At 37.8% G+C, this 26,100-nt stretch overlaps 6 protein-coding genes across 8 annotated transcripts; 1 reads left to right on the forward strand and 5 right to left on the reverse strand.

Moving 5' to 3' along the window:
- Positions 1-12: 12 nt before the first annotated feature.
- LOC120015269 lies at positions 13-5,127 on the reverse strand. Of its 2 annotated transcripts, XM_038867617.1 has the most exons (10): positions 4,715-5,127; positions 4,425-4,569; positions 3,753-3,921; positions 3,241-3,496; positions 2,265-2,353; positions 1,945-2,127; positions 1,765-1,850; positions 1,581-1,665; positions 593-779; positions 370-511 (listed from the first exon to the last, which is right to left on the reverse strand). In XM_038867617.1, the coding sequence occupies exons 1-9, from the start codon at positions 4,926-4,928 to the stop codon at positions 624-626; spliced, it is 1,383 nt and encodes a 460-aa protein (XP_038723545.1). In that variant the 5' UTR covers positions 4,929-5,127; the 3' UTR covers positions 370-511; positions 593-623. The 2 variants fall into 2 exon arrangements, with proteins under 2 accessions (XP_038723546.1, XP_038723545.1); XM_038867618.1 differs by lacking the exon at positions 593-779 and having other exon boundaries at positions 13-511; positions 4,715-5,121.
- Positions 5,128-6,054: 927 nt separating this feature from the next.
- LOC120015598 (acyl-CoA-binding domain-containing protein 3-like) lies at positions 6,055-8,540 on the reverse strand. Of its 2 annotated transcripts, XM_038868085.1 has the most exons (4): positions 7,398-8,540; positions 6,650-6,755; positions 6,471-6,555; positions 6,055-6,361 (listed from the first exon to the last, which is right to left on the reverse strand). In XM_038868085.1, exons 1-4 carry the CDS (start codon positions 8,330-8,332, stop codon positions 6,327-6,329), a joined length of 1,161 nt encoding a protein of 386 aa, XP_038724013.1. In that variant the 5' UTR covers positions 8,333-8,540; the 3' UTR covers positions 6,055-6,326. The 2 variants fall into 2 exon arrangements, with proteins under 2 accessions (XP_038724013.1, XP_038724014.1); XM_038868086.1 differs by lacking the exons at positions 6,055-6,361; positions 6,471-6,555; positions 6,650-6,755 and adding an exon at positions 6,782-7,169.
- Positions 8,331-11,144, forward strand: LOC120015128 (uncharacterized protein At2g23090-like). The gene is made up of 4 exons (XM_038867352.1): positions 8,331-8,471; positions 8,843-8,933; positions 9,103-9,143; positions 10,637-11,144. Exons 1-4 carry the CDS (start codon positions 8,331-8,333, stop codon positions 10,763-10,765), a joined length of 402 nt encoding a protein of 133 aa, XP_038723280.1. The 3' UTR covers positions 10,766-11,144.
- Positions 11,145-11,797: 653 nt separating this feature from the next.
- Positions 11,798-17,019, reverse strand: LOC120014969 (casein kinase II subunit alpha-2-like). The gene is made up of 10 exons (XM_038867124.1): positions 16,661-17,019; positions 15,158-15,287; positions 14,626-14,820; positions 14,173-14,330; positions 13,028-13,118; positions 12,858-12,923; positions 12,656-12,738; positions 12,485-12,548; positions 12,334-12,402; positions 11,798-12,066 (listed from the first exon to the last, which is right to left on the reverse strand). Exons 1-10 carry the CDS (start codon positions 16,945-16,947, stop codon positions 12,007-12,009), a joined length of 1,203 nt encoding a protein of 400 aa, XP_038723052.1. The 5' UTR covers positions 16,948-17,019; the 3' UTR covers positions 11,798-12,006.
- Positions 17,020-17,586: 567 nt separating this feature from the next.
- Positions 17,587-21,345, reverse strand: LOC120014968 (ribonuclease III domain-containing protein RNC1, chloroplastic). The gene is made up of 5 exons (XM_038867123.1): positions 20,362-21,345; positions 19,377-19,581; positions 18,774-18,974; positions 18,366-18,452; positions 17,587-18,166 (listed from the first exon to the last, which is right to left on the reverse strand). The coding sequence occupies exons 1-5, from the start codon at positions 21,162-21,164 to the stop codon at positions 17,849-17,851; spliced, it is 1,614 nt and encodes a 537-aa protein (XP_038723051.1). The 5' UTR covers positions 21,165-21,345; the 3' UTR covers positions 17,587-17,848.
- Positions 21,346-22,680: 1,335 nt separating this feature from the next.
- Positions 22,681-24,180, reverse strand: LOC120014057. The gene is made up of 3 exons (XM_038865985.1): positions 23,871-24,180; positions 23,378-23,583; positions 22,681-23,297 (listed from the first exon to the last, which is right to left on the reverse strand). The coding sequence occupies exons 2-3, from the start codon at positions 23,456-23,458 to the stop codon at positions 22,848-22,850; spliced, it is 531 nt and encodes a 176-aa protein (XP_038721913.1). The 5' UTR covers positions 23,459-23,583; positions 23,871-24,180; the 3' UTR covers positions 22,681-22,847.
- Between the last annotated feature and the right edge of the window lie 1,920 nt (positions 24,181-26,100).

Consider the following 26,100-nt stretch of genomic DNA (forward strand, 5'->3'; position numbering starts at 1 on the left):
CGCCTCCAAAAATTAATCTCGAAATTCATCTCTTACATTTAGATTAGAACCCAATAATTTAACTAAAATGCTCCACAAAGCTTTTACTTTTAAGACATTAGGTGCACAAGTATCCTGCTCCAAATTCCTCCACAGCTATCTTCTCATGGGTGGCACCTCGAATGCCCCTTAGTCGGGTCAGATATTGAACCGTCTTTCAAGTTATACCTGACCTGAGAAAACCTTCCGGCAGCAGCTCAAATACCTCCTCACATTTGAAGGAACATAACCCTTGATTTGCATCGTCATCTCTCATCTCATCGATCAGGACTGACAAGTGACAACAGGAGCAATGATTTCTCAACTTTGGTGCTGACTGCAATCCTGGGGCACAAAATCACTGTTTATGCCAGTTTTGGTACGGTTGCTTTCCCCATCGTTTCAACAAGTACATACAACCAGCTGCTGTAAAAAGCCCAATCGCAGCAAATGCCATCATTGTTGCATTCTCTATGCTCTGATGGTAACCTCTCTGAGAAAAAAGAAAAAAGCAGCCAAGCCCAAAAAAAACATAATCTCGCATTAACGCAACTGAGCTATATCACATACTTACATTCAATACCATATTTCCTAGAATCCATAGTTCATAGGATCTGCATACATCCCACAAAGGGTCGACAAAGATGTTGTTTGACCAATTGAGATTTATATGTAGCAGAAATTGCAAGTAATATGGTCATGGTGTATGTGAATAAGAATGCAACATCTAGATGAACATGGGCAAGATCGGCCAAACCCACCTACCATAGAATAGGGTGGACGCTTAACAAAATGAAGGATATCAGGAAACGATAAATATAAATACATTATTGGAATTGTTGTTGAAAATTGACAATACATATTTCAGGGTATTTTACAAGTTTTGGATATTACGGTAATAATATTACCAAAGTACTTTAAACAGAATTCAATTACTACAGATTGCTAAAATCTGCAGTGTTTCAAGGTTTGATCCACTTGCATTGAAGTTAGAACTCAGTAAAACAATCTTATTGATTAAGAGTTCAGAATTCAGAACATCCAACAGTATGAAAAAAATAAAACGGTAGCATATCCAGTAATGAAAAGAGGATCCTAACTCAAAACTTTTTTAAAAAAGCCATCAGCGATTGCCACCCAAGGAAAACAATTACAGCGTCCAAAGCAAAGAGACTTAGGAATATTTTCCCTTTATTAAGCTGATGTCAGGTTGTTCATCTATTATTTTTGATAAAGTGGAACCTCCCAAGGTCTATCCACATGCTGTTCATCTATTTTGATCTATACATCAGGATGCTTTTCATTTAAGAATATCCGAGTGAACCTTCTTGCTAATAGTGAAGAGAAACAAAAACATTGAATTCAGTAACTTAGCATAAGTGAAACCAATTTTACATTTTTACTATTTTATAAAAATATAACCAGCTAGAACTGACTTGATTTAATTTTTCACTAAAGGAAATTGGCTAAGTTTTGAGATTATTAAATTTAACAGGCCCAAATTGCTTCCATCAGAAGATTACCCACTGTACTCTAAATTGATTTGGGTTATAGAAACGTACTTGCATCAGACAAAAAAGAAGAGCAGCATTTGCCATGGTTAGAGAAAGACTTATCACCCCTCCACGCAACTCATTTGGCACATACCTGCAACAATAATAAGAACAAAACAATGAAGATCAAGATCAATATTATAAGAGTACCAACCAGTTATGTTAAGATTAAAAACAAACGCTTGCAACACACATGGTCCTCAATCTTGCAAGGGAGGGTATAACTAGGCCAACACCGGCATGAAATATGCAGAATAGTGATACTAGAACTCCAATTTCCTGCACATTACACGTATATTGTGAAAGTCAATCACAAGAAGCAGAACAAAAAAAACCTATAGCTCTTATTTAATCAAATATACGATATCCAAACCTGATAATCATAGGCAACTATAGACAAGACAAGTCCCAATGTAATGAATGTGTATACGAGGCAATCCTCAGTGCGCAATGATGCTGGACCATTGATCAGCCATGGGAATACTATACTTCCAAGCATTCTTGCTCCCAGCAAACATGAATATATCAGCCCTAGATGCACTTCTCGTCCATCAGCCTAAAATCACATGTAATAATTATTATAATTCTGAGAAGCAACCAACAAACTTACTTTCTTGGTCTACAAACAATGTAAAATTGTTTAAAATCTCTCAAACATCAAACACTATTTTATAACTATAAATATGTTCATACCACCACCGTTGGGGCCCACAATATCCAGAAGACCACAATGGAAAACTGAAGGCAAGCCTGTGTGCATACCAATAGCCACATTCTTTTATCTGTTGATCACCAAGAATCACATTGAAGTTAAAATTGAGACAGTACATTTGCTGAATTTTCCATTCCATGTAAAAGAGATTTAACACAAATGATAGGGAAGGTTAAGTGAAAAAACATAGTTATCATTCAAGGAAAATTCAATTGTCACTCCTTCTAATAACATTTTCAGATGTTTGTTCAGGATTCTCTAGAAGAATTTGGCCATGAATGTGGCTGTTGCTGTTCATATTATATATTGTTAAAAAAATGTACTGTCATATTAACAATTCAACTGGAGCTAGTATGTTATCAGTAAAAAAAACCCTACAACTTTCGTCACTTTAAAATTGCTTGATGGACTTTACTGAGAATGCTAAAAATGTAACCCTGTAAGATTCTAGAAAGAAACTGGATTTTTTTATCAGTAAACTTGAATACAAATAAAATGACAATGTAAAAGACAGCAGCGAAAACTCACAGCCTAAAATGGCGCATGCCATGTGTTCATAATGGGAAATCATTTGTCAAATTATCAATTGCTTACAATAGCCTATTCTCAACATTAAAAGTAATTACATTTGCAGATTGTTTTCAAGCACAGAGCACACTGTATAAACTACAGAAACCTTTAATGCTCTAAATGAAGCCCATACTCTTTTAAGCACAGCGAGAAAATGATAAACAGAGTTTTCCGCTACATAAGGAAAATCATGTTCGAGGTGCATTGCAATAGCTTTGCATTGTTAAGGGCAGGAATGAGCGCCAAAAGACAGGGGAATTGAACAGGCAAGTTAGCTATCCAAAAAAAGAAGGTAGACCATGAACTGTATTATCCGATGCTTATTAAGAAGTGCTGCCATATAAATGGCTAGAGAAATCAAAGAAGCTTATTACATATGACTCTTACCATGGAAGATATATGCACTGAAAGACATCTTGTATTCCTGAATTGTTGGTGTATGTGGATTTCCTGTCCATCTAGATACGCAGATGATGCCTGTAATTGCCAAAAACATTGCTGCATTTGAAGTAGAGGTAATGCCTTTTTGCAGATTACTGCCTATCAGCAAATTCACAAGCACCTGGCTTGCAATTAATGATGCTGATTCAAAGAAAGTCATTAACCAAAATGTGTCACCCAAACTATCTTGCCTGTGCCCTTGCTGAAAATTGAAACATAAAACTCAATGTAAGTATTGATGTTTTATTTTATTTTCTTTTTCTTTCATGAGAGTGATTAAACAAAATTAATAGTTCCTGAAACAACAAGGATAACAAATCTAAATCACTAAACATTAGATCAAATAATAAACTAAACTCAACGTTCCTCATTTGCACAGGTTAAAAACCTCATGGGATGTGTTGCATCAAACATCCTATTGAATGAGAGCAAAGAACAAAGAGCTTGTTAGGACAAACCTTTTCGTTTTCTACAACCACCCATGTCTCGAAACTGAACACAAAGATTGAAGTGGCCAGTGACAAACAGATACTTGCCAGCAAGAAACTTGGCTGTGCACTAAGTTTCTTCCACACGCCAACAAAAAGGTGTAGGATCCAGAAGGCTAGACAAGCTTTTTTCTGTCCTCTAGGAACAACCAAGAACCAATAAACTTATCAGGATCTGTAATCCAGAAGAGCATAAATGTGACAAAGATGTCTTGTGAGTGTAAGACCACTAACTAGGATTGCATCCAAAATATTGAGAAAACGAACAAAATTAAGGGCACTTTCCTAATTAATTTGAATTGAAGTGTGACAGTTTTTCTCTAAAACACCACTGATTGCAAAGTAACATTCACCAGGAAGTTCAGTTTTCTATCTTAGAACTTCGCAGCATAATTTTAAAGCTACTCATCAGAGTCCTGGTTAGTGAGTGTGAACTGCATGCAGCACCATATCAAGGCACACTGACACAGAACTCTGTACAGATGTTGTCTGAACAGAGTGTCTATTACATATACTTGTGCACTATTCAATCAAGCTAACAATATCCCAATGTAAAACTGCTTTTATTCAATCGATCAAAAACATTTCCATACATAACAAGTATTGCTAAAATCAAAAACAGGCTTAAGGAAGTGCACTTACATTAAATCAGAAAGCACTCCTAAGAAAGGACCAAGGAAGAGAACAGCTGCATGACCAACACAAAGAGAGAACGCCATTTGCTCCTTAGAAACCCCATCGAATGCTAACTCAAACTCTCCAAACACCGACCACAGCCCCTCCATCACTAAAAGCAATCATCCACAACAAAACAAAAATGATATCAAATAAAACTCAATCGTAAATAAGAAAATGAAGAGACAGATTCCTCTTTCAATGAAATAGAAAATCCGAAAAATCTAAACAAGTGTACGGTGGTTGTGGCGGCTGACCTGATGCGAGAGAGTAGAGGAGGAGAAAGTTGCAGCGGAAACGGAGGAGAGAGGAGGAGTTGCCGTTGTCGAGAATAGAGGGAATTCTGTTGGAATTGTTGCTGCTTTTGGAAGCGCGAGGGAATAGTGAGACGGAGAAGAAGCAACAGAGGAAAATGAAGATGTAGAGAGCGGGACTTGGTTCCCAAACGGAGCTCTCGATCAGCACTGCCATTGTTCGGCAATGAAACAGATAGGATGATCTCTAGATCCTTCGCAGTTTCAAGATCTAAATATGGCTTTTACCTCAAGATTTGAAAGTGCAGGCATCTCAAGTTTTTGATGCTCGATTTGAGAGAGAACTCGTCCGCATCGTTCGCGGTTGCAGTTGTGAAGTTGTGAACTCTATGAAGCGCTCCGTTTTGTGCTTTCACAGCTCGTTTTTCTCTCTCTTTTTTTTAAAATTAAATAGGAAAGAAAACAATAAATTGATATGAGAATTTTATTTTTTTGAGAAGAATTGATATGAGAATTGAGACCATGAGATTAATCATTATCAATTATGATCTAGTGTAGAAAATTTTTTCCAAAACTAATCAGGGCATTTGAAACCCATGGAAAGCAAAGTCGGGCATTTGAAAGTTGAAACCCACGGAAAGCAGAGTCGACTGGACTCCACCCAATTGATTAATTCACGGGCCACATATAATACATGCAAACCATAAGAACCGATTAAGTCTTGGGCAGAAAATCATATGAGCCGGTTAAATTAATAATTGAAATCCATTGCGAAAAACAGGTTAACTTAACCATCTCAACCGACGATTTCTTTTGATGAACATTATTTGCACCTCGATTTTTATTAAGTACATCCCATTAATCCTTTAAAAAGACACTAGGAGTGTAATTAGTAAAAATTAGAGTGCAAATAATCTTTCTTTTTCCTAATTGGCATAATTGGTTTTCAAAATTCTAGACTTCTAGTTTCCAAATTCAGTCTTTCTTCACAGTCCAGGAAAGCAAAAAGTGAGAAGATGCCAAGATCTGAAACATATTTTCTCCTTCTCTTCCATTTAGAAACTCTCAAATCAAGAATTTGTATCTGACAAACACAGTAGAATTTGCCTGAAGATGAACCAAGCAGAGTACTAACAGTAGTATATGTTGTATTGCAACTAGAGCTGAAGTTAGACCTGAATCAACACAAGTACATAGTACCTTATAAAAAAAAAAAAACAAAACAAGAGCACATCACAAATATCGGGAACTTCAATGGAAATCAGGAAAGAATTAATTGTCTTTGCTCATCAATGGAACCCTGAGCCATGGATCTCCGTTAAAATCAAACTTGTGACTGATACTCAGCGATGCGGTAGTTCACAAGTTCATTTGAATCTATAGACAATTTTGAGGGAAAAAATTAAATGTTTTATGCATGGTATCTTTAAGAAAATGAATTCATTTTGTCTATTATCTCCAAGACATGAACTGGTCAGTATCCAGAATATGTCTGCTAAATTTCTTCTAACAACCATAAAGGATTAGCTACAGCCGTGGACAGAAAAAAAACCAAACAACTGTTCAATGAGTTTGGACCCTGGATGGCCGGATCCAACCTTGTCATCAAAACCTTTTAAGAAACGGCATTAGTTCTTCTGAACTCCTGTCCTGCAGGAGAAGTGAGAAAAGTTTTGTGAAAGCAAATATGAAGAGTAATATAAACTCAAATCAGACTTAATGTAAAAATAAATGAGAAATTGCATCTCATCTAGAGCACCTGGATGGCTTGCAGTTGATGTCTCCAAATTAGAAGCTAACTGCCTAAATGCTTTGGCATCTGCAAAACCCCATTTACTTTTTCCCTGTACCAGTAAAATCAAACAAGGCGCATGATCCCCGTACATTTTACATATCATTTACCAAGGAGATAGAGGAATGTCTCAAGAAAATGCTTACCCCAGTATCATCTTGCATCCAACTAGGAATGCTTTCCGTAAGCAAGGCAATATACTGCTCCATAGCCATCTCTGAACTCATGTTGCCTAGTTGTTGCCAAGCGTTCCTTGCAAAGTATAATTATTTTCCTCTATCAATTCAATAAGCAATCATAACCTCTAACTATGATCCATACCCTCAGAAGGAAGGCCTTGAAATGGTAAGGCCTTACTTTTGAATACATTTGTGGTTGACCGTCCAAGCTAAACTTAATTCTACCACATGCTATCAGTAGCATGGAGAGCTTATCAGTTTTTGGCCTTAAAGCAGAAAGGACTGACAGCACTTGATATAAATCTAGACATTTTCTTTAGTTCTCCCCATCATCAATTCTGATAGGTAAGAACACAAAAGGGAATTTGCTATTTCAGTTCACTATTCAATCCGATTATCATTCACCGTCTCCTTCAATTCATTTTCCTGTTTGGTAAATTGCGTAGTCTCTCCACATACTCCGTGCTTTTCTTCCTCTCCCTCGGTCCTTCATAGTTCAATTTCCATCAATATTAGTTCATATGTCTAGCTAGAGAAATTGAAATCATCAATCAACCACTACAAAAACCCATTTTCATTTTTATTTTTTCCTTCCCTCACACTTCAGCTCAAGCCTTTACCGACTCAATTTTAGGCATCATTCTAAACAATACTGTACAATTTAATCCACCACTATGATGAACATAAATGAAAATTCAGGGGACGAGTTCATTACCATTTTGCGCGAGCAGAGACCTTAAATACCATTGGTTGGGGAAGATGGCAGGGACCTTCAGTGGCAACCTTATGAAGCCCATAGAATCGCATCTTCGCATCACTACCAAGACTCGAAACTGGATCAGCATTACTCCTTGACGCAAGGTACACCACAGCAGCACCAAACACCTTCTCCAGATCTGTTCTCTCAATTCCCTCCCAATCATCTTCCTCATCAAGCAAGGTCTCCTTCACAACAACATTATCCATGATTACTCCAATTTCGTCTTCCCCTCCACCAGAAATAAGGCCCAGTGAGTCACCAACTTCATCATCTACACAAACTTGAATCTCTTCAGATTTATCTACACAAACGCCGTCGTCATTAATCGAATCAACTTCAATTTCGTCGAGGTTGAGATTTGCGGGACTCTCCGCAATATACGTCTCTTTGCATTGACTCTCGTCAAGCAACCTCTCCCTCACAAAACCATCAATCTCATCACCGTCGGAAACTTGAGTCTCTTCCGATTTAACTACACGAACTTCATCATCATTAACGGAATCAACTTCAATTTCGTTGAGATTGACACGTTCAGGACTCTCATTAATCGAGGTCTCTTTGCATTCACACACGCCAAAACTCTCATCAGAACTAGTTTGAACATACTTATCTCTTGAATCAGCAGCAACAGCTTCTCCAGAAACCGCATCATCCTCGTCTATATCTAGCGATCCACGACTTCCATTGGAGAACTGGTTCGAGGCACACTTATCCTGCGTAGACTCAACGATACCGTCATCATCTACGGAATTTGGAGTAACTTCTACACCACTCTTGCTTTTCTTCGATTGTGGTTTGATTTCACGCTGATCATTTATAACTGAAATAATTATTTTGAAGAATACAACAGTTATGGCAACAATCAATACTGATTCAACAAAAAGCAGCATGACTTCTCGTTTTACAGAGACGGGAAGGCAGCGAAGAATGTGCTTGTTAAGCAAGCGAAGAGAGAGATATTCTGACTATCAGGAGAGGATTTCGCAAAGCAGAGGAGAGCAAAGTATATTCCGGTGCTACAGTTTCGGTGTCGGTTCTATCATCTATATACCTGGCTAATCTTAGCTCGAAAGCTAGCCATTTGAAAACGACGCGTCGCTGTCGCTCTATCTGAGAGACACAGAAAGAAGAATAAGAAGTTATCAGTTGAGATATCACTGTATCAAACAAACATCACCGTCTCGACAACTATCGTGTTAGTTACCCGGTACTTACCTCCATTAATTGGGCCGGACAAAAATTTGGGTTAGTGGGCCCAGAAGGAGTAGCCACCGGCCCACTGTTTCTAGGGTAGTCAAGGCTTTGAACCGTCTTTCTTTCTATTTCACTTCTCCGGTCTCCCACCAAATAATTGCTATTTTGCTTTTGCCCTTTAATTTGCGATTAGGGTTCCGAGGTAGTCGTTAATCGGAGCAGACTTGGGTGGAGGCAATGGCCAAAAGGCGAAGATGGCGCGTGAAAAGAACCTGGAGATGTCCAAAGCTTCGAAAGGCATGTGTTCTTCAGTTTTTGCTTCTTCTCTGAGCAGGATTTTTTTTTGGGAACCGGATGGACGATTAATGAATTCAACCCTGGGACTTGTTTTTTCAATTTCGTTAGATCTTCATGTTGATTGTGATGATTTTTTTTTTGTGTTTATGATTTTCTTTGTGTTTTGCAGGAAGTCAGATAGAAACGCACAAGAAAGCGATGTCGATCCAGGTAATATTTATCTTTCTAAAGAATGTACTCCGCCTTTTACTCTTGCTCCTATTGATTTATTCTTGTGATAGAGTGAACATGAAGAGATCGATAGTGAAAACGCTGGAAGTGAAATTTTTTTCAGAAATATGCTGATATTTTTCTTAAAACGTTTGAATTCTTGTTTGGATACTAGGAGGGTTAATGACAATGCGATAACGTATGTTCCTATGAATCGTCTTGGTGATCATTGTTCTGCTGGTAAACCACTATGGCTTTAAGGAATGGTTTATGTTTGGCTACCGATCACTATTATGCGAAAGTTTGTATGTCGAGAGAGCTGCTGGGAGGCTGGGAGTTCCATGGACTATTGTAGGGAAACTTGTAGGGCTTTATTGGGCTTACGGAAAAACGGAGGAGGACCAGCAGTGGCATTCTGATCATAACCCAAATTAGATAAGAACCGTTTGATCAAATTACCTGTTGAAGGTCAAAGATGGACGACGTTATATGACCCTGAAGTCATCAGAACCTTGGCCTTTTAATTTTCGGGTGGGCCATAATCTGTAAGCTAAGCCTGAAGGCCCACACCACCTAGCTCAGTCGCTAACACCTCTTTTCACCTATAACATAAGAATATTGATAGTATCGTATTTCTCTTATTCTTATTTTCGTATTAGCTTACTTTTTTTGAATTGATAAGTGTTTGTTGCCTTCTTTTTCTTCGCTTCTCTTCTCCTCTCTTATCAACTTTTCTCATGTTATTTGTTTTTCTGGGGGCCCTGGGGGGTCATTTTCATCGACTTTGTATTTCTAATTGATTTCTACTTTGTATTTATAATTGATTTCTGACTATAAATTTTTTGTATTTATAATTGATTTTTACTTAAATTAAATTTAAATAGATATTATGTTAATTATTTATATAAAAATATGTTATTGTATTATTTTACACTTGTCGGCCTTCTATTGATCTTATATAAGATTCCCATTTTGACAACCTTGGTCTTCACTCTAATAAATCTTTTTTCCATTCAATTTTTTCCTTCAATTTGCTTCTTGGATTTTCTCGCATTTCTGTACCTGGGTATTTACATTACATCTAACTGGTTACATGTCTGTTTCTTCAAAGCTGATTTATGTGTTTTTCATTTTATCTTTGGTTGCAGCTATGCTTCCTTTGATATACTATCGTCCCTGTGATACTATCGTTTGTCGCTATGCACTTACTGAGTATTTTGACCTGTGCTTCTTTCATCTTTTGAGCTTTGTCACTTAACAAAGGAACATTCTGTGTCATTGAGCCTGGTGACCTGTCTTATCTCTCTCTTAGATGATGTTTTCTCATTCTATCTTCAGTTGGACCCTCAGATAAGAAATTTCATACAATCTTTCCTTCTGTTGTTGCAGAACCTTTGTCAATAGGTCTATTGGTAATTGAGTTGGAGAAATCAATGCTTTAAGCATTATTGTACATTACTCGTAACATTGATTCTGGTGAGTTTTTGAATCAGTGCAAGGTGTTCATGCAGACCTTCACATGCACTACTACAGAGGTGAAATGCAAGGAGCATGCTGAGGTGAAGCACCCTAAATCTGACGTTTATGCTTGTTTCCCTAAATTAGTACAAGGAGCATGCTGAGGTGAAGCACCCTAAATCTGACATTTAAGCTTGTTTCCCTCATCTTAAAAAGTGAATGGAATCAAGGAAAATTATAAATTTAGACGTAGTTGGGGGACATTGTCACCTTACGTAAATTTTTCTAGGGTGTAGGAAAGAGAAATTCCCAGTCAAGGTCAATTTATTTTTTTAGATTCCCTCTCCTATTATTGCATGTGGTCAGATCTAGGCTGGTCTCAAGCCATTGATGTGGTACGTCAGGAATGTTGTTCTTGGTGACCCAGGGGATTTGTTTTCCTTGTTTTATGTGATAAATGTAGGTTTTCTTGCTTTACTAAACAATCATACTTTCTTGTAGCACATTTTTTTTTTTTTTTGGAATGAACTTTGGCTTGTTGAACCTCTTTTTTTGGTATCCTGCGAGTAACATTGCCATAATAACCATTGGGTGTGGGCGATCCCATTTTATTGTCGGCCTGCTAGTTGAGTGCAGTGTAGAGGAACAGAAGCTGCTCTGTTAACTTTGAGCGTTCAACTATTAAGCAAAGCATAGGTAGGGTGTGTTTTAATATGAGATCGGGTGACAGAGATTTCAATGAGGATTTTAGAGAATTTTGCCCCTATTTTCTGAATGCTCTTTAGTATTGTACTTTGCAATGGTGTTATGTTTGAAGTAGAAGAGCCGCTTTGTTTTGAAAGGGGAATGATCGGTGCCTGCAAAATAGTGGATGTGATCATTTGACGAGTTCAATCTTCTAGTTCTGTTAATTTGCCTCTCATATTCGCTTAGAATTTTCTTAAAATTTTTAAATGGAGTTAGTAGAGGCTCTGATTTCTAATATATCCCTCCATTTTGAAAAGGCTGTGTTTGGGAAGTTTTATCCTTGCATTTTGACTCTCAACTTATGACATAATGACCAACGCAAAAACTCCGTGGGATCCCAGTTGTGAAATTCATGATATTCTGCTATAATTCTTTTGAGTGGGAAGACTCATTTTTTTACCCAAACTCATGAACTCGCACAATTATGGCAACCATGCAAATGATTGAACTGCATCAAGCAAATGGGCTATTGTAACTCCGAGATAGGACTGCATATACTGAAACAATCTTACAATCATTTATAAAGTCCAAGTCCAGACAAGAAAAATTCAAACAAAATGAGTTTTCCGATATCGTACAATACATGCCTGCAAGCAAAACCCTTACCCTTGCCAAAACGCAGTTGCTTGCAGCACCAGATGACCAGAACCCATACCTGCTACTGTGTCCGCATTCTGCTACTTTCTGCAGCCCTCACTTGAGAAAAATAAGAATGGGCCTGTGTACCAAAGCCACAAACAAAGCTACTCATAAGTGCATTCCAGAAGGTATACTTCAGTTATCATCCACAAAATTACAGCGTATTTCAAATAAAATAGAATAGATAACAAAATCTACTCTAAGAAAAACCAGATAATATAGAATGTGAAATTAGATGATCTCATGAGCATCAACAATCTCTTTGGAGGCTTCACCTCTCCCAACAAAAGATGAAAAGGTTCCAATCATGTGCAAGGCAGTCTAGAAGGAAAGGGGAGAAGATTACCATTGCTTCTCTTGCAGTTAGCCTAGCCTGATGATCGTACTGCAGGAGCTTGTCAAGAAAATCAATTGCCTGCATGTCAAAAGATGACTCAAAGATCAACACCAGCACGTAATTGGTGCCAGTGCAATTAAAATGACACTAAATGAACGACCTCCGGAGAAACAAGATGGTGATTATCTGAATTTATGAATTTGGACCACGGTTTCCTGCTGTGCCTGCATAAGCAAAGACCATAATCAATAACCAATAACCTTTGATATTACTTATCAAAGCCTTTATAATATGGTACTCCTTATCTGAGAAGAAATCGATATCTACAAACCTCCCAACAAGCGCATCAAGTTGAGCATCAAGCTCTAAGTTATACTTGTTCAGATATGCATTCAACTCATCAGTCCCAAGTACCTGATATTATCCCAGTATCAGAGAACAGTATGATGTATCAAATTATGTCATTAAGACCATATATGACGGAAATGAAAAATATTCCCATACAATTGCAGTCATTTCAAATCCAGCATCACCTTGGCAATTTTGACCAATTGATCATGGTTGTCACGGCCATAAAAGAATGGTTCCTTACGAAAGATCTGCACTCAAAATTTTGTAATGTCAAATATATCAACACATATTAAGACACAAAAAATTGTTAAGGCAGTCAAAAAAAGTAGAATTGAGTACATATGATTCTCACCATTCCAGCAAACATGCAGCCAAGGCTCCACATGTCCAAAGAATAGTCGTAGTCCTGTAAGTCAACCAAAAGTTCTGGGCCCTTAAAGTATCTGGAGACCAGGGAAGACAATCAGTCTTTCGATGAAGATAAATGTAGAAAGAAAATATTAATGTGGCAACTTAGATATGATCAAGGATATGTAGGAGCGATCGAGTAGTAGCTAAAGAAAAAGGGGATGATCTGTGGGAGAGTTTCTCATCAGATAAGTTTATAGAAGGATTGGCACTAAGCCCTTTGAAGTATGTTATAGTGATCTATATGCTTGAACGACCTATGCAAGACAAAGTTTCCTTCTTATTTGCTGTTTGTGAACAATATTGTCTTAGTTGATGAGACCATATCAAAAGTTTGTTTAAGGTTGGAAACACGAAGACAAGGATTGGAACCTACATGCTACAGTGAGGAGGACTAAAATAGAATATTCGAAGTGTAAATTTAGTAAAAGCACAAAAAGAGACGATGTGAAGACATATTTCTGGTGATTCCTATGGAGTTCAAGGCAATCTGCAAAATTAAAGAAAATGACAAAACGACCTCCACTGTGGTCTAGTGGTAAAGGTAGTTAGCATCAGCCTGCTGGATGCAGGTTGGATCCCCCATCCCAAATTTCAGGGGAAAAAAGAAACATAAAAAAATTGAGCAATACGTAAAAGAAAAAAAGCAGAGAAAATTGCAGATTTTCTCGTTTTTTTTTGTATTAAGTTCATGCAAAGGTTAAGAACTAGAAAGCTCTTGTGGGTCCATGGATGCATCACCATTCTTTTGACCACTGTGTGCGTCTATAAATCAAATTGTGTTTGGAAATTTTCAATTCAAGCCACCCAACCTCAACCACTGATACAATAGTAACAGTAGTTCAGAGTCGCATGATGCTAATTTACACAATTCATCTATTATTTTTTCGCATTGTTCGACAGTGATGTGATTTCCAACTCTCGCCCTAAGGCAGGGTGTGAGGAAAATAACCACTTGAATCAATGGCGCTCATAATTCATTTATTCAAAGCACAGGATACTATGTCATAAGTACAAATAAAATTTGGAAAGGAAAAGGAAAAGAGAGGAGGATCATCAACATAATTACAGTTATCCTCAAACCATTACCTTGATGCAACACGAACATTATACTCCTTGCCAGGGTGGTAAAATTCAGCAAGACCCCAGTCTATCAAGCGAAGCTTTCGCAATTCATGATCTATCATAACATTGTGAGGCTTGACATCTCTGTGCATTATTCCTTGTGAATGGCAGTAATCCAATGCCTAAAATTGTAAAGACTAGTCGTTAGTTGCAAAATGAATGTTGCTCTTAAAATCTATGACTGTTGCTCCCTGAATTAGAAGCATCCCCTTAACCTCAAAAAACAAGGTAGAAGCTTCCACTTCTCTTCATTTCTAATGCATTGGTAACTATCTTAAAGTGTAAAAAATCCAATAATGTATTATAGCAAAGGTAAGATTTTCAAAAATTTCATGACTGCAGCCATAGGGTAAAGATATATCTGATGGGCCGATGGCATACAACAAAAGGGAATAAGATAATTCTTGCCAAATGTACCTTAAGAAGCTCATATATGTAGTAGCGTATGTCATAATCAGTCAATGTGGGGTACAAAACTTTGAAATCTGAGCTGTTCACGTACTCAAATATCAAACTAGGTGTTTTTGAATGCTGATCTCTCACAATATCAAGAAGCTTGACTATGTTAGGTCCCCCACAAAGGTTTTGAAGTATCTTTATCTCTCTCTTTATCTGCACAAAGGTTAAAAATTGGTCATTACTCTTGAGAAAAATTGTTCTTGTTATATACCCAATTAGAATATGCCATACATCAACAAGAAGAGAAAAACGAAGCTGCCAAGGAATGACTTGATGTGCAACAGAATTGTTCACATAATTATTTGCAAATATATGCCTCTTTGGCACAATAATAGACATCTTTCCTCTCATAGACAAAACAGGATCATAGTAAACTGCACATCATAGATAAAACAACCAGCTCACCAACTTCTTGTGGATGTAATGTTTTGGCGTACAAACCTCAACTAATATGCCACATGTCCGTATACATAGCAATTACAAGTATCACCTTCTTTTTCTTTACAGGCTTGAGGATCTTGATTATGCACCGCTCGTTGCTATTGACATTTATTCCTTCAAAAACCTCACTGTATTTTCCCCTTCCTACTTTGCGGACAACCTCATAGTCATCTTGATCCCTGGAAACAACATATTTAAACAATTTTTAGACATGCAAATTAGCAGCTACTGCTCAAATGGGGAAAAATTGTGGCCCAATGGTAGAGTTGCATGGTGCAACTTGGAGGTCACAGGTTCAATTCAAAACCACCTCTCCACATGTAATGTGGGGGTAAGGTCTACGTACATGTTGTCTGTCCTTGTCCCCAACCACTGTGGGAGCCTTGTGCACGATAGTTGTTTACCTTTTAGGCGAACATTTGACCCAATGGTAAAGTTGCAGAAGTGCAACCTAAAGATCACAGGTTCAATTCATGGAAATAGTCTCTCCACATATTATGTGGGAGTAAGGTCTATGTACATCGTGCATGTTCCCGATACTACCCACTATAGGAGCATTGTGCATGTCTATACGAGAGTTGTTTAACTTTACTCAAATAGGGAAAACAAAAACAAGAGAAACACAATCACACTTAGTACAGTGGAAACAATGCAGACTACCTATAATCAGTTTCCATTAATTATCAGAGGGGCTTGTCCACAAGTCCCCTTTTACCCGGAATTTTCTAATCTTTATGTTGGTATTCTGCATCCCCAAAGAAACAATTTATGCACCCCCATCTCAGGTAAGCATTAGACATTAGTTTTCCAACTCTATAAAGCAACCATTCAACCATTATAGAAAAAATGCAAGGTTCTTAATGCTCTTCTACCTCGTTATTTTATAAACATACCCTCGATTGAAGGGTAGAGAAGGTTCTTATTGGTCTTCTGATCAAGTTCTTATTCTACAATCATCAAAGACATCAAAAATCCTTTTCACTGCAACATTCCCATTATTAACCCAAAGTAGAGTAAGGTAGACTACAGATGAAAATCCATCAAAGAAACAAGAGACAGCCTAATATTCAAGGCACTATACAGTAGTTGAGGAAAAACAAAAACATATCCGAAACATAGGGAAAGGCCATTATCCAGTCACCGTACAAAAATAAATCGCTCAAGCCTGGTACATGTCAAACATCCCTCATAATCCTGACACCACCAGCAAATTTTGTTGAATTAACAATCGTCTGCCAGACAGAGTGGCCCCTTATTCTATAATTACAGCAACCATAATTTGAGGACAGATTAATCAATATCTCTCGTTTATACAATCATTTCATCACATTTTATCTCCAATAGTGAATCTCATCAAATTATCCAATAGAAAATCCTAACAGAAGAAAAAAGGTAACAAGCGATTAGCCTATTCCCCATCCCCGAATACAAAACAAGCTGATAGTTCAAACTACAACACCACGCAAATTTCCCCAAACAGAGAACCAGAACAACCAACCAAGTCAAACTTGAACAGTAGAATCAAATATAGGGTTTTGAAATTTTATGTTACCCCCATTCAACAGTATGGGACTCGTAGTCCCAGTACTCCTTGGGTCGAATAACGTTGACGTCAGTGTAGACTCGAGCCTTAGACATTCCTCGCCAGTCCGTACCGGATATATTGGCGCGGTTATCCTTATCGATCTCGTTATTGTTATTGACGCCGGGGCTTGTAGAGGTGGTGGGGGTTCGCAGTTTAGGAGACTGCACAATCGGTGCAAGCAAGACAAGGAGGGTGAACAATAGCAGGAGGCGTACGCGTAGTGGTTGCCTGTGATCGTGGTGGGTATCTTTCATGTGCCCATCTAGTCAATAACACCGACTATCACGCTGCTGCTGCAGTGGCCGAGTGGCTTCCGCAATAAATATTTAAAAAAATAAAATAAAATAAAAATGACTGGAAAAGCTGCTCCTAGTTGTCGTGCTTGTTAGATTAGGTGGCCGGTGGGCTCCTCCCAGATATTTTTTTTAAGAAGGTATTTACTGTATTACCTTAATTTGCCTAGCAAATATCGTAGCTTTGCGTCTGCCTTTAAGGCAGATTGAGAAGGTTTGTTAAGTTCGCAGCCTGCATTGTCTAGTTTGGAGTTTTTGACTTGTTCGACGGGTTAATATAACATGTCATCAACGAGAAATCGATCATGTTACAACTCAATCATCCTGTCAAACGTTTCAAATCAATAACTCAAAGTTTATTATTTTTCATCACCGAAAGATTGATTATGATACAACTCAATCACCCTGTCAAACGTTTCAAGTCAGTAACTCAAAATTTACGATTTCTCCTCTGGACAGATGACATGCTCTTAACCTCAAGATTCATCTCGTCATGGTACGATTGATAATTTTACGGTGACTAAGCTCAAAAATATAAACAAAAATTCTTACTACATTTAAGGTGTTCAAAGACATGGACTGACTGATACAGTCAAGAAGTGGTCAAGCATCAACTACAGAGGCTATCCATAAACTATCATACTTTGGAAATGAATTGTTAACAGCTTGTCTGAAATTTTCTATATTACACCAGCCTTCCTAAGACGATTTTTTTTTTGTTACTGAACAAATTATTACCCAATACAGTTGATGCAATTATAATCATAATTCAGTTGATGCAATTATAATTATAATTCACATGAAAGAAGGAAAAGAGGGAAGATTTGGGGAATAAAACTTAGCTAACTCCTTCCTGAAATCCTCATATGGCTTTAGGCTGGATTTGCTCAAAATCGAATACCTCAAACATGAGGCGTCTCACATCCGGCTTCCCATATATGGTGTATGAAAGCCCATGAAGGGCTTGCTGAACAGCAGTTGTCGCAGGGTTTCTTAGTCTTCGATTGTGCTCATATGCATCTTGAACCTGCTCGGAGTAGATGATGAACTGATGAAGGTACTTCTCCCTCAGATACCTCCCACAGAACTTATTCATAAGAACACGACGGTGTCTCTCCTGTAGCCACCTCCCAGGAGCATCTAAATGCTTCATCAGTAATCTCTCAGCCATTACAAGATCCTAATGAAAAAAGAGTAATGAATCAATTTCTTTTTATCATCTGGTGCTTTCACCACGTTTTAAGTTTTTCCTTCAAAATATTACTTAGCATGTAAGGGGAATCCAAAACTGATTAGTAATAAAATCTTCTTTAAGAAAAAAAGAGCCTCTGCAAAAAAGGATACAAGCATATTTCCATCTATGCAGAGAAAAATATTACCTGGATCTTTTGGCCAACATATTCCAGTCTCTCATAGCAAAACCGAGGATGGTCAAACTTGTGTTTTGATGGATGCAAGAAACAAAGCTGAAATCAAGTGACAGAAAAAATTATTATGATACACAAGACAAGTTACCCAGCGAATCTCTGAAAAATCCAGAAATTTACCGAACGCTTATCATCTATACAACGAATCCCTTATGATAATGTATGATAACTTATCTACAATAAATCAGAAGGGAGATTCCCTTCTCATTGTAATGCAAGTCCTAACTAGCAAGGCCCAGAAGCTTGAAAACAAACTATTGTAAAGTACCATGATAGATCACTATTCAAGCTTTTTCGCATACGTATACAGATAGATATACATACATACTCTCATAAATCTTAAGGAAAAGAAAATACTACCTGTAACCCGAGTCCAAGCTCAATGTTCCTGGCTTCAGTGATCTCTGGAATTCTGTCTGTCATTGACAAGGGATATCCAAGGGTTCGCATAACTTTGGGTCTGCTGTCATAATCCCATATATTTCCACGAAATCTATGCATGCCAGGTGGAACACATGCCCTGAAAAGCCTTGGATGTGCAAACAGGGCATCTTCTGGTGGCTGCAAAGAGATTTATCATCAACTAAGTGAATTATTCTCTCAAATCATATGCAACCATACAGTCTACTATGAGACTACGTGATAGAAAATTATTAACCTGAAAAAGGACTGCTAGTCTGTTATCTTCCTAATTCCAAGCGACTATCTTATTGTACAATCCCAATTTTATATTACGTAGGATTGGGAGTGGAAAGCACTTGAAAAGCATATGCGAGAATAATGCAAATTTTCGCCAACATTTCCCGAACTTCCCAATCAAAGTCTTGGAGGTCTGAACCCACTTCTTCTTTCATATTTATTTCTCTCTTGATGTTCATAATTTCTAACTACGACAAAAATAAGCAAGAAAAGGTAAATGTAGTATTTTTTATTGGAAGAAAAGGTCAATATAGTATGACTTGCCTTATAAGCAGCAACATCTTGCCAACTGAGTTTATTCCCATCAAATTCAACAGAAACATAATCTACATCTTCAAGTTGTCTCCTTAATTTTGGCTGGCAGTCCTCAGCATCAGGATCCATCCCAAATACTTCAAAGAGAATACGATATACTTCTGGGATACCAAAGCATAAATATATCGCCCCAAACAAAGCCCAAAATACAGACCTGCAAGCACCAGCACCAGCACCAGTATTTCGAATTTAAATTTCATAGCTAACTGATCTCATGGTTGAATATTACTTAAGATACTGTATCATCTGATCCTTACAAATAAAAAACCATATCCAAACACCATTGCTTGTGTGTCCATGGAACACAAATAACATACACACAACTTACATGCATACAACTCTCGTGCACAAGGTTCCCACAGTGAAAGGGGGCGGGGAAAGACATGATGTACGTAGATTTTACCTTTACATAATATGTGGAGAGACTGTTTCTAGAAATAGAACTTGTGACCTTTAGGTTGCACCCTTGCAATTCTACCACTGACCACTTCCTTTTACTTATTGATGTATGGTTAGTTAATCAAAATGTGGTATTGGTTATCATATGAAAATCAATACGCAAGTTTCTTTCATGGTTACCACAGATGCATATAGAATCAGTGTCTCAGCTTTCACATTTTCACAACACCATTAAGAGGGTGCAGTGGCTACAAATGTCAAAGACATGGAACAAGCAAGCGCTAACCAAGTACTGGAAACCATCGATACTCACAGGTGACCTTAGTTCATACATATTTTGTAATAAGAGATAATGGAAAATCAATGAGAAAAAAAAATTCTGATGCACAATTACGATAACATATCCTCTAATTAGAAGCCTATCATACTTAACACAAGCAAGTTCAATCAGAGAACATAAGAATTCTTGCCACAAAATCAATATTAATATTCCTATGCCACGTGAAAACTAAATGAGAAACAGAAGCAAACTCACTTCACAGGTGGTTCACGCTCCTTCCTAATCAACTTATCCATATTATCGTATGGAAACACCAAGTTCTGCAAGCTAGCCGCTTTGATCCACTTGGGCAAATTCCTCTTCCCTATCAACCCAAACACCCTCTCCCTCATCGGCCCAGGTGACTCTCTTGGATATCTCTGCAAACAGTACTCCGCAAGAGCCAATTCCAGTACGTACTGTCCCAGGAAGCATAGCCTAGAGTGACCCCCCTTCACGTGCCGTGTCTTCGACCTCTCACACGCCGGGTGCTGAAACGCCAAGTACAACAGCGTATCGAATTGCTTAGCTGGGTTATCATCACCGTAATGCTCAGATGGTTCCAGAGGGTAACCAAGAGCCTGCTTCGCTTCGAGTAAATACTCATCAATCCAAGTCTTATCGGCATTGTTGAGTCTCGAGGAGGGCAAGCAAGAACTCAATAAAGGGAACGATTTCAACGATAGCTGTGGGCTGTTAAGGAATCTTTCGGCCAATCTCTTGTCGTCCATTGGAGGCCTCAATATGAACCTTCTTGGGGGCACTTTCTTCCTCGGAGCGGTGGCTTTCTTACGCTTGGAGAGCTCTTCCAGGAGCCTCTGGGGGCTATTTCTGGGGAGTTCTTGTGGGTCTACGGCGACCGCAAAAACTCGGAAATTATGGGTATTCCTCTGCTTGATTTGGGAGGCTTTGAAGTGAATTTGGAGGGGGAAAGGAGAAACTGAGGAAGAGAAGGATAAGTCAGACATGGGAGGGGAGCATGGTTTTGAGAGCTGTGTGAAAGGAGAAGAGAGCTCCATGAAGAGAGGTACAAAGATCAATTACTGGGCAAAAGCTTAGCACTGGTAGTGGTGATTCGGAGATATGGGTCCGTGTGTAAGCGATGTTGCCATTAACGGTGAAGGGTTTTGGGAGTGGTGGTGCAGGGGAGGGGAGGGTTTTGGGGAGATGGATAAGGTAAAGGCCGTGGCAATATTTCGGATCTTTTTCGCGTATAGATATTGTCAGTTGGTAAACCATTTCATGTGAGGTGGAGAAAACGGCACCGTTCTTATTCCCGGGTTTTATTTTTCCAAGCTATTTTATTTGCTAATTACCTACATAAGCTCTAAGGATTAAATCATTAAATGAGAACATAAGTAGCTCAAATGACACTCCATCCCTTCCCTTAGATTTAAAAAAAAAAAGGATTACATCATTAAATACAATAATTTCCCTCTATCTATGCTTTGTTTGACAGTTTGTAAATGGTGTTGTCATTCTGCTCTGAACAAAATAGACTGCCGCACAAGCTTATTGTTGCTTGAAGTGAAAGTTTTTCGTGTAATTGAAATGGAAACCCTAACTATATCGCTGTTCAGCGTATCATTGAAGATTTGAAGGTTTGTGCCAAAATTCAATGATCCCATTGCTTATCAGAAAATATATAGTGACCTCAACTACTTTTAGGGAGTTCTGTTGCTAGATTCAAACAATCGCTTATGGCAAGAGACAAACATGCAAATCTTCAAACTGGGTGTGTTTGATTGGAGTAGAATCTTCATTGTTTTGTCTGATTGAGACTATCATAGTAAATCAATTGAGAAGTTTGCATTCAGAAGAGATTGCGTGCCGACAGTTGCCTTTGTAACTTCAGTATTTGGGCTGATAATAGTATCATCATCGGTTCATAATTTACTAGAACAATTCAATAACATGATTTTGTGGCAGATCTAGGATTTAACTCTGTAATAGCTATCTGTTAGTGGCAGTTAACTTGTAAGTGGAGACATTACTATTAACTGATCTGCTGTTGATCAGGAAACCAAATATTTCAGCTACTGAGACAGCAACTTCAGTTGTTAAGTGAGTCTGCCTCAGGTGGTTGAAGTCGCAAACCTGAAGTGTAGTTCCTGGAATGAGAAGTCTGTGGAGTATAATTCACCTTAATCAGGGAATCAAGAGACCTTTGAAAAGGTAAAAGAGGAGGAGTTCAAAGGACTGGCTAGTACTAATGGTGGACGCTAATGTCCCAGATCGTCATGTCATGCCATGCGCAAATTTTATACTCTATTTGAGGAATCTGAAGTTGGCATTATTGTTGTAGGTTTGTTTGTCCAGATTAATCTATAACCCTAGTGCTCCTCTGGTGGCTGACAGGAAAAAATAACTTCTCCTACTTCTTGTTGAGGGGACCAATCCCAAGTGAAAGCTGGCTGTCAATGAAGATTCTATATTCTGAATATTCATATTAGGCATGTAATGGCACATTGCTATGAAAATGAGAGATTAATCTACAGTTGAAAGGAGGATCAGCAGAATATTTGGTCAAAAATTAGTTAATCGTAACGGGTTTTCGCAGACCATGAACAAATTCCCACAAGATTTCATCACTCCCTACATCAAAAACTGGACAGAAAAATGCACACAAACATAAATGATAGAATAAGTCGATCGGAACCACTTGAAAAAAACTTCTCATATCGACTCGAGCACTTGATTTTTCAAGTCATATTGAGACTCAAAACCTGGAAAAGCCAAGGAGGAGTCTGTTGTAGTCTTTCCTGTCTCAATTGCTCTTCAACATCAACAGTACTGCTTTTACTCCCCTGCAGTATAGCCCTGGTTGTCCTGGGAGGAGTCAAGGAACTTGTTCTGTTCATACGACTAGACCCTCTTGAAGAAGAAGAGAAGCTTGGTCCAGAATCCGAAGTTAGTGGCGTATCAGATTTCTTTCTTCGATTATAAGTCGAAGGACCAAGTGTTAACTCAATCTCAGTCTCATCTATGATCTCTAAATCACCATAATTTTCTTCAGCCGGTTGTTCCAAGTCGAGCTTGATTTTTGCGTTCGAGTTCCACAGTTGTTGACTTCTTCCATTCGGAGGCCTGTTGCTTGCAATGTTCTTCATCAACAACTTCTGGATTCGATATAGTCGATGAAGTTCATAAACCTGCAATTCATACCACCATTTCTTAAACTTAAACACATTCCAACAGATACAAGAAAAAGAGAGTCAAAAGTAATTAGTACCTGCTCTTTGAAAGTTTCTTCATGTTTTAACATTGCCATTCTCATATACTCCTTATTGTATGGCTTAAGCATCTCCTCCATTAATCCTTAAAACTAACTTAAGGAAACCCAGAAGTTGTTGAGGAGATTGAACTTCACCTCTCCAACAACTTGCCTTCAAACATGCATACCTTGAACAATATTGCACTGTTGATATCTATATACCTCTGTAGAATGAGAGAGAATTGCCAAGATTCAAAGCTAGGAATCCATTTTTAAGTTAAGAAGGAGACCAATATTGACAGGATATAAGATTATTAGGCACTAGGAGATATAGGAATATGTATGATGACATCAACTACTTTTAGCATGATTTGTCTATTTTAACAGACTTTGTTTTTAACTTTTATTGTAAGAATCTGGGTTACCAATGTCATGTGGATTCTCTTAAAAAAGCACAATTAATAGGGAAAAACAAAAAAGAAAATAGAGAACAGGGATTGAATGTGCTAACCTTTTGAGAGATTCAAGTGCTGATCCAGAAGCTCATAGAGTTTATGTTTTGAGGATGATAATTGGAGAGGAAGACTCCATGGAAGCAAAACAATCTCTTACTACCATAACTTCAAACTCAACAACATCTTTTGCTTTGTCAGAAATAAAAGGACTCACATTCTTCATCAGTATATATTTACTATTGCTACAGATTAAATAAAAGTATAAAGAAGAAGAAATCAAGAAACTGTAAGAAGTAATTTAAGATTTTATCTGTCACACACACAGAAACCAAAGTGTTTGTTGCATCTGGGGTTCAAGGCATGCCAAACAAATCCCAGAGTCTTAACCAATCTCATTCTAGCTTTGTGAAAGAGATGCCTCACAGTTCCAGCAATGCAGCTCTATATTTAATAATTCTAGACTCCTAGCTAGAGTCCTATACATAAAGATACAGTTATGATAACATCTCAACAGCTTGCTGATATTTCAGTTATTCCAACTATTGAGTAGTACGGATTTCATGTGCATCATGTGAGACATGCGGAGCTCGTTAATTCACTTGGATCGAGTATTTTCAGCTTAGCAGATGAGATAACTGGGATCCCAACTGTTGATATCTTTATCATTTACAATAAAAATATAGTAGTATTTATTTACATATTTAAGGGTCACAATGCCTCTACATACACTGGTCCAGACAATCATAAGCATAACAGCTTAGCTTGCTAAGGAGAATCACATGCACCCAAAGAAAGTCAGTCTCTATCTCCAATAACACTTGTCTTGTCTTCATTATATATTACACTGAAATTCAAAAGAAAAAAAAAAAAAAAAAAAACTTAAGATGGCATCTAGTGCCCAGCCGACAATTAGATCCCGACCGTAGGATTTGAGTACCTGTACAAAAAAAATCACAAATAAATATTGACCATAAGAGCCCAAATCAGGGTATTAAGGGATCATAACATATGCGAACTCTTGATTCTGTACAATGTACGTAGTATATGAGATATACTACGTACAAGAAGAAGACCCAGCACAATGATTGTGGCCGTTAATTGGCCACGTGAATGGACGAGCTAAAAGGAATCAAATTCAGAAGTATCAAATCAAACGGTCCAGAAAAAAAGTGGTCCCCTTTGAAAGAAACATATTCATTTCTATGTGTGCGCAAAAATAGGGAGGGACACACAAATACGGAAATACATACATTATTACTATAGTATATATAATTGATAACATGGGTATATATATATATATACACACATATATATAGATCCCTTTGTTTTGGGAGGAAGATGAGCGGGAATTATTTGTCATTGTTATGTTCTAACAAAGAGAATTGGATTTATCTCAAAATAATAAAACGGCACTAATGATAACGTGAAACGGCAAGTTGAACGGTAACCAGAAGTTGCATGAATGTTAGTCACAACAAATATAAAAATAATGCATCACTTGGAATTAGAAGAAATTGAAGAACGGGGAGGGAGGGAGGGAAGGAGAGAGAGGGAGTGTCATGGAAGCACGCGTTGCGTGGGAGAGGAGGAGCAGTCATATGGGTCGGTGGGCCCTTCCATTGGGTTTGCTGAAACTGCTGAGGCCCAATAGGGCTTTTTGTCTTGTTCTTTGGGTCCCGCTAAAAAGGTAGTGGAAACTGGAAAGTGATATTTTCTGAGTGGCGCAAAGACTTTGTCAAAGTTTCTGTTTTTGAACAGTACAAGGAATCATTTTCCACAGTAGTTTTTGTAGGGACATTTGAAAGCATTACTACTCATTTCATTGAGGAATCTAATTGTTAGCTGCCATGTCGGAGTCCACGTACGAACTCTTTTGTGAACACGTCATCACTCATGAAAATTTGAACCCTCAATCTAATTATATCAGCACCCGTTAAGAATTGATATCTCAATTATCTCTGCTAAAGTTAGGGATGACAAAAAAAATCGATCCGAACATTATTCATAGGATACTCGGTCCATTTAAAATCCGAAAACAGATTCTATAGGGTTTGAAAACGGTTTTGGTTTTGATTTTCAAACCCATTATGGTTTAGGGTCGGGTTTGGTTTTTGATGCCGGGTTTAAGATACCCGAACCGTTTAATTAAAAAAGTGAATTATAGTAATAACATTATAAATCATATATGTAAAGATATATTATTAGGATGCTAAATTTAACATGATTAAGCATATTAAATAAAATAATATAATAAAATTATAGATTATACATTCAAACTTGAACAAT

Source organism: Tripterygium wilfordii, chromosome 14, assembly GCF_013401445.1.
Source record: "Tripterygium wilfordii isolate XIE 37 chromosome 14, ASM1340144v1, whole genome shotgun sequence".
In the NCBI taxonomy this organism is placed as follows: Eukaryota; Viridiplantae; Streptophyta; class Magnoliopsida; order Celastrales; family Celastraceae; genus Tripterygium; species Tripterygium wilfordii.

Bases quoted from the DNA above. Each gene is read 5' to 3' on its own strand.
- LOC120015269 (XM_038867617.1), bottom strand. From the start codon at position 4,928: ATGGCAGTGCTGATCGAGAGCTCCGTTTGGGAACCAAGTCCCGCTCTC. The intron at 2,354-3,240 runs GTAAGAGTCATA...GGTGATCAACAG, and splicing joins CAGTGCATATATCTTCCATG to ATAAAAGAATGTGGCTATTG. The intron at 2,128-2,264 runs GTATGAACATAT...ATGTGATTTTAG, and splicing joins TGTGGGCCCCAACGGTGGTG to GCTGATGGACGAGAAGTGCA.
- LOC120015128 (XM_038867352.1), top strand. From the start codon at position 8,331: ATGACTTCTCGTTTTACAGAGACGGGAAGGCAGCGAAGAATGTGCTTG. The intron at 8,934-9,102 runs GCATGTGTTCTT...TGTGTTTTGCAG, and splicing joins GATGTCCAAAGCTTCGAAAG to GAAGTCAGATAGAAACGCAC. The intron at 9,144-10,636 runs GTAATATTTATC...TTTTTGAATCAG, and splicing joins AGAAAGCGATGTCGATCCAG to TGCAAGGTGTTCATGCAGAC.
- LOC120015598 (XM_038868085.1), bottom strand. From the start codon at position 8,332: ATGCTGCTTTTTGTTGAATCAGTATTGATTGTTGCCATAACTGTTGTA. The intron at 6,556-6,649 runs GTAAGCATTTTC...TTACTGGTACAG, and splicing joins GGATGCAAGATGATACTGGG to GGAAAAAGTAAATGGGGTTT. The intron at 6,362-6,470 runs GTGCTCTAGATG...CTTCTCCTGCAG, and splicing joins ATCAACTGCAAGCCATCCAG to GACAGGAGTTCAGAAGAACT.
- LOC120014969 (XM_038867124.1), bottom strand. From the start codon at position 16,947: ATGAAAGATACCCACCACGATCACAGGCAACCACTACGCGTACGCCTC. The intron at 15,288-16,660 runs GTAACATAAAAT...TGTTGTTTCCAG, and splicing joins TCCCATACTGTTGAATGGGG to GGATCAAGATGACTATGAGG. The intron at 14,331-14,625 runs GTACATTTGGCA...TTACAATTTTAG, and splicing joins ACATATATGAGCTTCTTAAG to GCATTGGATTACTGCCATTC.
- LOC120014968 (XM_038867123.1), bottom strand. From the start codon at position 21,164: ATGGAGCTCTCTTCTCCTTTCACACAGCTCTCAAAACCATGCTCCCCT. The intron at 19,582-20,361 runs GTGAGTTTGCTT...TGGTGCTTGCAG, and splicing joins GAGCGTGAACCACCTGTGAA to GTCTGTATTTTGGGCTTTGT. The intron at 18,453-18,773 runs GTAGTATTTTCT...ACTTGATTTCAG, and splicing joins AGCTTGGACTCGGGTTACAG to CTTTGTTTCTTGCATCCATC.
- LOC120014057 (XM_038865985.1), bottom strand. From the start codon at position 23,458: ATGGAGGAGATGCTTAAGCCATACAATAAGGAGTATATGAGAATGGCA. The intron at 23,298-23,377 runs GTACTAATTACT...TATGAATTGCAG, and splicing joins AAGAAACTTTCAAAGAGCAG to GTTTATGAACTTCATCGACT.